The sequence below is a fragment of the Argopecten irradians genome, chromosome 4, assembly GCF_041381155.1.
Source record: "Argopecten irradians isolate NY chromosome 4, Ai_NY, whole genome shotgun sequence".
Classification (NCBI taxonomy): Eukaryota; Metazoa; Mollusca; class Bivalvia; order Pectinida; family Pectinidae; genus Argopecten; species Argopecten irradians.
Window position 1 is genome coordinate 3,020,088 of NC_091137.1, and position 12,908 is coordinate 3,032,995.

Sequence of the window (12,908 nt, forward strand, 5' to 3'; positions counted from 1 at the left end):
TACCAACACTGTAATATAACACCATACATACCAACACTGTAATATAACACCAGACATACCAACACTGTAATATAACACCAAACATACCAACACTGTAATATAACACCAGACATACCAACACTGTAATATAACACCAGACATACCAACACTGTAATATAACACCAGACATACCAACACTGTAATATAACACCAAACATACCAACACTGTAATATAACACCAGACATACCAACACTGTAATATAACACCAGACATACCAACACTGTAATATAACACCAACATACCAACACTGTAATATAACACCAGACATACCAACACTGTAATATAACACCAGACATACCAACACTGTAATATAACACCAGACATACCAACACTGTAATATAACACCAGACATACCAACACTGTAATATAACACCAGACATACCAACACTGTAATATAACACCAACATACCAACACTGTAATATAACACCAACATACCAACACTGTAATATAACACCAGACATACCAACACTGTAATATAACACACAGACATACCAACACTGTAAATAATACATACAACATGTAATTAACACATACCAACACTGTAATATAACACCAGACATACCAACACTGTAATATAAACACCAGACATACCAACACTGTAATATAACACCAGACATACCAACACTGTAATATATAAAACACCAGACATACCAACACTGTAATATAACACCAACATACCAACACTGTAATATAACACCAACATACCAACACTGTAAATATAACACCAGACATACACAACACTGTAATATAACACCAGACCAACACTGTAATATAACACCAACATACCAACACTGTAATATAACACCAGACATACCAACACTGTAATATAACACCAGACATACACATACCACACTGTAATATAACACCAGACATACCAACACTGTAATATAACACCAGACATACCAACACTGTAATATAACATAACAACCACACTGTAATAACACCAACATACCAACACTGTAATATAACACCAGACATACCAACACTGTAATATAACACCAACATACCAACACTGTAATATAACACCAGACATACCAACACTGTAAATATACCAACACTGTAATAACACCAGACATACCAACACTGTAATATAACACCAACCAACACACACCAACATACCAACACTGTAATATAACACCAGACATACCAACACTGTAATATAACACCAACATACCAACACTGTAATATAACACCAACATACCAACACTGTAATATAACACCAACATACCAACACTGTAATATAACACCAGACATACCAACACTGTAATATAACACCAAACATACCAACACTGTAATATAACACAACACCAACACTGTATAAACACAACATACCAACACTGTAATATAACACCAAACATACCAACACTGTAATATAACACCAAACATACCAACACTGTAATATAACACCAAACATACCAACACTGTAATATAACACCAAACATACCAACACTGTAATATAACACCAAACATACCAACACTGTAATATAACACCAAACATACCAACACTGTAATATAACACCAAACATACCAACACTGTAATATAACACCAGACATACCAACACTGTAATATAACACCAAACATACCAACACTGTAATATAACACCAGACATACCAACACTGTAATATAACACCAGACATACCAACACTGTAATATCAAAACACACTGTATATATAACACCAGACATACCAACACTGTAATATAACACCAGACATACCAACACTGTAATATAACACCAGACATACCAACACTGTAATATAACACCAGACATACCAACACTGTAATATAACACCAGACATACCAACACTGTAATATAACACCAGACATACCAACACTGTAATATAACACCAGACATACCAACACTGTAATATAACACCAGACATACAACATACACTGTAATATAACACCAGACATACCAAACACTGTAATATAACACCAGACATACCAACACTGTAATATAACACCAGACATACCAACACTGTAATATAACACCAGACATACCAACACTGTAATATAAACACACAGAATAACATACAAACACTGTAATATAACACCAGACATACCAACACTGTAATATAACACCAGACATACCAACACTGTAATATAACACCAGACATACCAACACTGTGATATAACACCAGACATACCAACGCTGTAATATAATACCATACATACCAACACTGTAATATAACACCATACATACCAACACTGTAATTTAACACCAGGCATATCAACACTGTATAATATAACACCAAACATACCAACACTGTAATATAACACAGGGGCGTAGGAAGAGGGGGGGGGGCAGTCGCCCCCCCCCTCGTTCCCCATGACGGCGGGGGCAAACATGTCTTTTTGCCCCCCCCCCCCCCCCCCCCCATTTTCGCCGACTGAAATGTTCTAAAAATGCATATTGGAAAGAAAAATGGGTCCTCCTGCACATTTTTCGTTCTTCATTCTAAAAAATTTTCCGCTGCGCGGCGCATTTCCTAAAACGTTCAACCACATAATGTTCAAACTTTTAATAGCAGAAATTCAATACACATGAACTACACTGAAAATGTCCATTAAAGCTGACAATGCAAGTTAAAAACATGCAGTTGAAATTTTAAAAAAAATATTAACAAAATATATTTTTTTTCAAAAATTGTTTCTGAGACATCCCCTAGTTATGACAGTGTGGTATCTAAGGAAGTGGCAGCCATTTTTCTTTTGCTCTGCTTAGTAACCTTCACTGGCCAACCCCCTATATAAAGCACGGGGACACTTGACACACGTGTAACATTCTAAACATATCTTGTCTCAGATACATATGCCCCGATATTGCAAATAACAATGTCAAATTGAAAATAAACACTGCACTCACCTGACAATATTTCATTGAAGTAATAGATGAATGTGTTTGTCATCTATATCCCAACATATGTCCAATACGAACTAATAAAACACTTCAATATACACTAAGTTTTACACGTACATGTACAACGACACGTGTGTGTCCTTGATAGTTGTCGCTCGTTCGGGTCAGGTACGTAGTTACGTGTATATGGTCAGTTGAGTGTGTCGGGTACGATGATATACGTGGAGATATGTGGACGGATTATTTTTGGATTTCTATTCACTTGCGTTGGAATTTTATTTTGAGAAACATCTAAATGACAACTTAGAGGAGTTGACATGTTTTCTTGCTAAAAAAAATCCCATATAGTTTTACAGGTGAGGGTTTTGTTTACCTATTTGTAGGTGATATAACCTGTGGACTGCTAGGTGTATAGGTACATGAATGAGCGCACATGTGTCGATTCACGCGCTTTATATAGGGGTCGGTGAGTCGTCGGAATGTAAAACAAAAATGGCTGTCCTGAACCGGGGAATGTCTCATAAACGATTCTTGGAAAAACGAGTATACTTATTTAAAAAAAAATCATGTTAATAATTTTAACTTGCATTGTCAGCTTTAAGGGATTCTACGTACTACATTTGTATTTCAAAAAAATGTCTCTTAAAAGATTATGCTTTGCTTATATGTCTTAGCAAGACAATTAATTCATTATCATTTTGAGTTCAGATCGAGCAGGGTTGCACAATGATATAACGACACAATTATCACAATTATCATTTCTAAATGCATGTTACTTTAAATCGAAAAATTACCATGGTAAGAACGCTTTGAAATTATTAAAATACATCGTAAAACTCATCTCAGCCATTCTAAATCGTATTTTTTTTTTCTCGGGGGAGACCCCCGGACCCCCCAAACACCAAAATCTCGCGCCTTCGGGCGCTCATAAATTCATCCAAATGCATCGTAAAACTCATCTTAGCCATTCTAAATCATAATATTTTTTCCCGGGGGAGACCCCCGAACCCCCCAAACACCAAAATCTCGCGCTCGCAAAATTATCAAAATACATTGTAAAACTCACCTCAGCCATTCTAAATAGTAATATTTTCCCGGGGTCGACCCGCAGACCCCAAAATCTCGCGCCTTCGGCGCTCACACGCTAATTTGGCCAATTTGCGTATTCGTTAATTTCCTTTTAGCGACCCCACTGTCAATAAATGTGTACAAGGATTATATCTAATGATATATAAAAAAATATATAAAGTATATATGGTTGTGTGTTGAATTAATCTCCTCCTGTAGGTGCGGCGGGTACATACAAAATATAAATATAAATACACGAACATAGCGCAGTCTCCCAAAACACGCACCTCGCACTTCACACACACGATATACGCACTGCATACACGGGAGGCCATCCTTACATGACCATGGCTGTTAAAAGGACGTTAAAATAATCAAACAAACAAACATACAAAAAATAGCAATAAAAATGTATAACTTTCATAGTCGTTTATAGCAATATAACCAAATCGCTCCTGTCATGGCACCCCTCAGGCACACGGGGATTAGTCCACCCGTTGTAAAGTACAGCATCACATGACTGGTTCCTTCACACCTCTTTTAATAAGAAAATTACATTTACACTGTACTATCATTATCAGAAAATATATCCAATGTAACACATATATGTACTGGGGAATCACAAAATCGCGTAAGTAAATACGTTATACCAAATTCATTCATTTCACTTCTGCATACCATAGTTCAAAAACTATTGGAATTTAATTTTAAAAAGTATGTTTTATATTTAAATGATAACCGAGAACTCAAACTCTGTTTTAAACTCATTTTCTATTACGGATGCCGTATTAACAGTTTTGACTACTATTCTATAGTTCCTGCTGATTTTGTCGTTTTACCGGACACATCAACTTCGCTAGCCAAGGGTATTTATCCGATTCTCATTTGTAGGAAGAGAATCAGAGTAAATACCCTTGGCTAGCGGACACATGTGTAAACAGGATCGTCAATATGAAGAAAAGAAACCGAAATAATCAATTGAATGAGGTAAATATACATTAAATCATTGATACTGTTATGCTATACTCCGTACACCACAATAAGAATTTTAGCTATACTCCGTACACCTCGCGAGCTATACTCCGTACACTGATGTCTCCTTATAAAACGAATATCTACAAATCATGGAAGAAACCCAGGTTACCAACATTTTGTATTAATGAACATATATGTATATTCTTTTATGTAAGAAAAGTGATTTGGTTTAAAACCATATAATAATTTCAAAATAAACGAAAATATGTGAGTAACCTAAATTTTTAACAGGTACACACCATATATCTTCACAGATTATTCGATAAAGACGCATTAAAATTCCACAAGTTTTACATTTAATTTAATTAGAATGTTTTCTGAAACGACGAGACCATGATACAGTCTGCATACTTGTGCTGTATAATTAAAAACAATGACTGAATCATCCCCTGTCATGCTGTATTTTTGAGCTGTCGCTTCGAGTGTAGCTATTTCCGGTGTACCGATGATAGACGGTGTCTACGTAAGGATTAACGCATAAAAAAAAATAAAAAAATTGTCACATTGCGGATAATTAGAAACGGGACAGGCAGATTGGAGTAGTATTGTTTATCGTATGCCCATATCATTATTGACGGAAACAAGGGGTAAGATGGTGGTGCTGTTTTGATGTAAACGAATTGATTACCGACCACTTGATGCATGAAATGTACCAAGCTACATTTTACATATGTAGATTTTGACATTAGTCTTCAAGCATATAGGTTATATTGGTATATATATAAATACACAATGAACATGAATAAAACAAATAACAAAGTAGATGTGCATTTTTGGTTTTTTTAACACAAAGTTTTTCAAGGTAAAGTATCGTCTTTCACAGCATTGTAACTGGGATCTACATGGAAGCTGAGGAGGTCGACATGCCATGGGAGATGATACGTTGCCATGGGAACGTAGGCGACAATTAGCCTCAAGTGCGCTCACACATGCCTCTGATTTTACTAGAATCTTTTCAGTGTTTTCACCAGATTTGCGCTCACACATGCCTCTGATTTTACTAGAATCTTTTCAGTGTTTTCACCAGATTTATAAAATATACGACCATCCATCGTCCACAGGGAATGTATGTGCTTTTCATGGCGTAATTTGTTCAACCGTCCGACTAGAGATGACCTATATTTGGTCAGACTTTCGGTGATGAATATTTTGTTTCCCATATTTTTGCAGAGTTTTTTGTTCAGAAAGATCTTGTGGCGGTCGGTATACTTAACAAAACGCGCTATGACAGTGGTGGTACCGTTTCTAACTCCTCCAAGAATGTGGGACCTCGACAGGTCATCGCGAGTGATGGTTACGTTAATAGCTCGCGCAATGTTGATCACTGCCTCATGTGTGTCAAAATTAGAGATATCGCCTCTTGGGATGGGGACATTGTGAAACTTCAGCGCAGTACGTCTTGAGTACTGTTGCTGGTACTCTAGTGCCGTTTTCAGTTCGCTTATCTCGGATTTTAAATCTTTCATCTCAGACTCTTGAGTTTTCATATGGGCAGTGAGTGGTGTTAAGCTCGTGATTACATGTTTGGCAATAATGGTTTGAAGTTGGCTATCGTCATTAATGGCAGAAAGTACACCACGATTTACTATGGGCTGGATAATATTAGAAAGTGACTGTTCAATTTGCTCAGATACCATCTTTGCTATGGTTGGGCACATACTTCTGGCGAAATCGTCCATAAAGTTGGGCGAAAACATGGAGTCGTCAATAGTCACACCATAGTCGGGGCGCTTATTTTCCACTATCTCTGGAGATATAGGACTAGACATTTGTTTTTGCTTCTCCTGTGAATGGTCACTTACTGGGGTAGTCGGCGCATGCGTGGCTTCCAGGTAACGTTCACTTGCTGTTGTCCTCATTCTCTGCTCGTATTTCCAAATTCAAATTGCACCTTACCCATCACAACTGTCCCCCTATCTCTCTCATAGCCCCCCTTACCCAGTCCGCTACTTATCTCGTCCCTCCGCTATTCCTAATGCCCTGTTGCAATATTTTTTCTGCCATACCCGATCTATTCCCATCTCGCCATCTTACCAAACCAACTTCCGGTTTCCCTTCGTACCATCTTCAGCTGATCCTGTCTCAGCCTCTTATACTAAATCCCCACACAATCCAGACAAACACCGTACACAATACACATTATGAAACTCACTTCTTTGCTGTTTTCATTAGCTCTTCTAGCCTTCTGGCTCACAAACAACACACCAAGCAGTATCACAAGACAACTCGCCCCCAATCGTCCACAAACAAACATACATCAACATTGCTTAGCACTATGCCCCACACTTCTCACACGTCTAAAACACAAAACAATAAAACCCAGCAGTAATTACCTTTTCATCCTTCTTCTCTCCATTGCTTCTGATACTGAATTAAACCCCGGTCCGAGGACTCCCAGATACCCCTGTGGCACATGCTCGAAGGCAGTGACATGGAAATCAAATGCAGTGTGTTGCGACACCTGCAACGTTTGGTACCATGTTGACTGCTGTTATGTATTTGCTAATTATAGCTATCCTAATAAGCCTAGTGGTTATTTAGTATGACCTCATGATCAAGATCAGTGAAACGGTTTATTGATATACCCATGTTGTTATACCATGTACAAGCGCCTAGTAGACCTTGAATAAATGACTTGAGTTGGACCGGATCTGAGATATGAGTCGTGTTTACAACATGGTGTCAGAATTTTGACGAACTCTGCAGCAATCGGCAGCCATCGAGCTATAAATCCTATGTGAATAGTCCTTAAACACGACGAGAAGTCACGATGGATATTTTAGCCGGACATACACCTCAGATGGATTAGGGTAAAACCGATCTAGTGACCGCGTGGAAAAGTTTTAAACAACACGTGGAGTTTATGTTCTCAGGACCGCTCAAAAAGAAAGATGAAGTAGAGAAATGTTCTTATATAGCCTGCAATGTCCTAAGTTATCAGAACGTGAAAGATTTGAACAAGTTGTCCGACCTCAAGTCTACCAGTGTTCCGTTACGTTCCTACTCAGGACACAAGATGATACCAAAAGGGGTAGTAACTCTTGATTGTAAGTACAAAGGTACCCAGTACAACACAGTTTTCCAGGTTGTGGACAGTACGAACATAAAGCCAATTCTCGGAGCAAAGGCCTGTGAGGACATGGGTTTGGTGGCTAGAATGTATCGCATAGAACAAACCCACAAGAACATTCCGGACGACATAGTCAAGGACTATGGATCTCTTTTCAAAGGTATCGGATGTATGCCAGGAGTACATACTATCAAGACGGACCCTGGTGTAAAACCAGTTATACACCCTCCAAGGAAGATACCGTTAGCCCTAAAGGCAAAGGTGAAAGCGGAACTAGACAGAATGGAGGCTGAAGGCATAGTGGTAAAGCAAAACGAACCGACTCCATGGGTGAACTCTATGGTTTCCGTAGCTAAATCAAATGGGAAAGTACGCTTATGTATTGATCCTAGGGACTTGAATGTCGCGATTCAGCGGGAACATTACCCCATGAAAACGATCGAAGACGTACTCGCAGAGATACCCAACGCCAAAGTCTTTACAAAACTTGACGCGACGTCAGGGTTTTGGCAATTACGCCTAGACAGTGAAAGTACAAAACTGTGTACATTTAACTCACCATTTGGCCGATACAGCTTCACGAGACTTCCCTTCGGTATTAAGAGTGCACCGGAAGTGTATCAACGCGCTATCACAGAAATGATCGCAGGTCTCGAGGGATGTGAGGCAATAGTTGATGATATCCTTATTTGGGGAACCAACCTCGAGGAACATGACGCTAGACTACAGAGAGTCCTGGACCGTGTGAAGGAATATAACCTCCGATTGAGTCCTGACAAGTGTGAGTTTAGGAAAAGTAAACTGACATATGTAGGTCATGTGCTCAGTGACCAAGGTGCTAAGCCTGACGAGTCTAAAGTCCGTGCAGTGATTGAAATGACAGCACCAACATGCAAGAAAGAACTACAAACTTTTCTAGGATTCGTACAATACCTGGGTAAGTTTGTGCCCAACTTATCAGAGGTTAGTGCACCACTGAGAGAACTTTTGCAGAAAACCACAGAGTGGTATTGGGACAATGCTCAAGAAAATAGCTTCAAGCGACTCAAACAGCTAGTAACGCAAGCACCAGTTCTGTGCTATTACAACCCTGAAAAGGAACTGACGTTAACAGTCGACGCAAGCGCAAAGGGCTTAGGAGCAGCAATTATACAGGAAGTAAAAACCTGTTGCTTATTCATCAAGGACCTTAACCCCTGCACAACAGAATTACGCTCAAATTGAGAAGGAGGCGTTGGCCATAGCCTTTGGATGTCAGAGATTTCATCAATTCATATACGGACGCCAGGTTACCGTAGAGAGTGACCATAAACCGCTTCAGTCGATATTCCGTAAACCGTTGATGACAGCGCCACCTAGACTGCAACGAATATTGCTAACATTGCAGAAGTACGACTTGAACGTTGTATACAAACCTGGTAAGGAGATGTTCATTGCGGACACTCTTAGCAGAGCATTCTTACCTGAAAGCTCAGATGACATCGTTCCAGATTTGACGATAAACTCTTTGCTAACCTCGTATCTACCTGTATCTCCAGTAATGTGCCGTAAACTACAAGAGGAGACAGCAAAGGACAGAGAGTTACAGACACTTCAGGATGTTGTGTTAGAAGGTTGGCCAGAAACTAAAGTTGAGGTAGTAACGGAGATTCTACCCTACTGGAATTTCAGAGAACCACAAACTCATCATTCCAAAATCCATGCGTCCAGAAATGCTGAAAATTATTCACAAATCTCATCTAGGAATAGTCAAGTCCAAATCCTTAGCGAGAGACATTCTGTACTGGCCAGGTATGGCGACGGATATTGAGAACACTGTCCAGAGGTGTTCTGTGTGTGCGGAAACCCCTCAAGGGAATCCGAAAGAGCCGTTGGTAGAGACCGAGCTACCAAACAGACCATGGTCCGTGATATCAGCCGATCTATTCGAATACAAGGGAAACCACTATCTTGTTTCCGTCGACAATTACTCAAAGTGGCCAGAACTCTCCAAGCTAGACAATCTGAGTAGTAGAAACACCATTTCCTACCTAAAAGGTCAAATGTCTCGATACGGAGTACCAGGCATTGTGGTTAAATAAATCCCAACTCAAGCACTTGGATCACAGTAGTGTAACCTGGGATTGCCTAAACTGTGGTCTTCCAAATTTCTCCTCCACACTCTTTGATACATCCCCAACTGACATCTCAAACAAATTTTCACACCTACATGACACAAGCACCCTCTCCAGTAGTGATGACCCTAAAAGTCCCGGTCCTCCCAAAGCATCCTCCTCACCAAAAAAACAAACCACCCCGCCCAACACAACCAACAGATTCATCAAACCCACTAGGATAGCTACCATTAATTTCCAATCCATCTCCAATAAAAAACCTGAACTGGAACACCTGCTTCACACACTCAAACCAGACATAGTAATAGGTACAGAAACATGGCTTAACAATAACATCCCATCCCACGAATATTTCCCATCAGACTCTTACACAACATACAGGAAAGACAGAACTCCAAACAAAAAAGGACAAAGCCACGGTGGAGTTCTGATAGCAGTAACAAATGCATACCACTCAGAACATGCAAAAGAACTAGACACAGACAACGAATCTATATATATTAACATCAACATGACAAATTCACATGACCTAACAGTAGGCGCATACTACAGACCCTCCTCAGACAAAGGAAAATCAATCGAACACCTCGAAGACTCCATAAATAGAATAGGCCAAAACAATAACAGAATTACATACATCAGTGGAGACTTTAACTTACCCCATATAGACTGGCACACCAACACCACCATCCCAAGCACACCACAACCTAAGCTACACCAACACCTACTTAACATCATCAATGACAAGTCTCTCACTCAAACGACAGCTTCCCCCACTCGTGGCGAACACATATTAGACCTTACACTAACCAATAGGCCATCCATCATCAACAAACAAGAAATATTACCACCACTAGGAAAATCGGACCACGACATAGTTTACACCGAAATTGACGTCCGACTAAAAAAGATCAGAAGACCACCTAGGGACATCCTCATCTACAATAAAGCCAACTGGGACAACATAAAGACTGACCTTGAACAATTAAATACACAACTGGACGAACGATCAAACGACAACATAGAGGAGATCTGGCACTCTTTCAAAACAACACTAAACAAATCCATAGACAAAAACATACCCACCAAGCACATCACACACAAATCCAAACTCCCTTGGATAACCCGCCCCATTCGCCAACTCATAAACAAATCCAAACGCTTACACAAACAGTATAAATCCAAACCAGAAATCAAACATAAATATAAAGCAACAAAATCAGAACTACAAAAACAAACCAGAAACGCATACCTCAACTACTTAGAAAAAATGATAACAGACATACCAATAGACGAACCTAGATCCTCACACCCTAACAAAAAACACAATCCCAAAAAACTTTTCTCGTACATAAAAACAACCAAGAAAGAGAATTCTGACATCACAGTCCTACGGAAAGACGGACAGCTGCTGACGGACACAACTGACAAAGCCAACATCTTAAACCAACAATTCCAGTCTGCTTTCACACAATGGAGTATACAACCGTACCTGACAAAGGACCTTCACCACACCCAATTATGCCAGACATCCACATAACACAACAGGGCATACACAAACTACTGAACAATATAAACTCGCATAAAGCAACTGGCCCCGACAACATTCATGGCAGAATATTGAAAGAACTCAAAGACATCACAGCTCCAATCCTTACAAAAATATTTACATGCTCACTCACCACAGGAACACTTCCCCACGACTGGAAACACGCAAATGTCAATCCCATTTACAAAAAAGGCGACAAATACAATCCCGCAAACTACAGACCAATATCACTCACATGCATCACGTGCAACTTAATGGAACATATAATCACCAGCGCCACCATGTCACATCTGGAAAACAACAACATACTTTACGACAAACAACACGGCTTTAGACCTTCCAGATCGTGCGAAACCCAACTGGCCACGTTCATACACGACCTCACACAAAACCACAACAACAACAACACGCAGACAGACATCATAATCATGGACTTTGCAAAAGCTTTTGACAAAGTACCACACAAACGCCTTCAGTACAAACTCAAATACTACGGCATCACAGGTAACACACATGCATGGATAACAGATTTTCTTTCACATCGCACCCAGACAGTAATACTTGAGGGCAAACACTCACACAAAATACCAGTAACATCCGGAGTCCCTCAAGGAACCTGTCTGGGCCCCATACTTTTCTTAATATATATCAACGACCTACATGAATACATGAAACACAGCACCCTTAGACTTTTCGCAGACGATAGTATCATTTACAAGACCATACACAAACAAGAAGAAACACAGAAACTACAACACGACCTTGACAATGCAGGACAATGGGAACACGACTGGCTAATGCAATTTCACCCCGACAAGTGTAACGTCATCTCCACTACCACCAAACGCAACAAAATCCACCACAACTACACTCTCCATAACCACTCACTTGAACACGTCAAACACAGTAAATACTTAGGCCTCACACTACAAAACAACCTCCAATGGGACAAGCACATTAACAACATCACCGCAAATGCAAACAGAACACTAGGTTTCCTAAAACGAAACCTCACAATCAATTCACCACACATTAAAGAACACGCATATAAAGCACTTGTTAGACCCAAACTAGAGTACTGCTCCTCTATCTGGGACCCACACAATACTGGCCAAATACAACAAATAGAAAAAACTCAACGCAGAGCAGCAAGATATGTACACAACAGATATC

General features: G+C 39.6%; 1 protein-coding gene across 1 annotated transcript; it reads left to right on the top strand.

Moving 5' to 3' along the window:
• The first annotated feature begins 9,414 nt into the window (after window positions 1-9,414).
• On the top strand, window positions 9,415-11,726 carry LOC138322041 (uncharacterized). Its single transcript, XM_069266097.1, has 2 exons — window positions 9,415-9,708; window positions 10,110-11,726. Exons 1-2 carry the CDS (start codon window positions 9,415-9,417, stop codon window positions 11,724-11,726), a joined length of 1,911 nt encoding a protein of 636 aa, XP_069122198.1.
• Window positions 11,727-12,908: the final 1,182 nt, after the last annotated feature.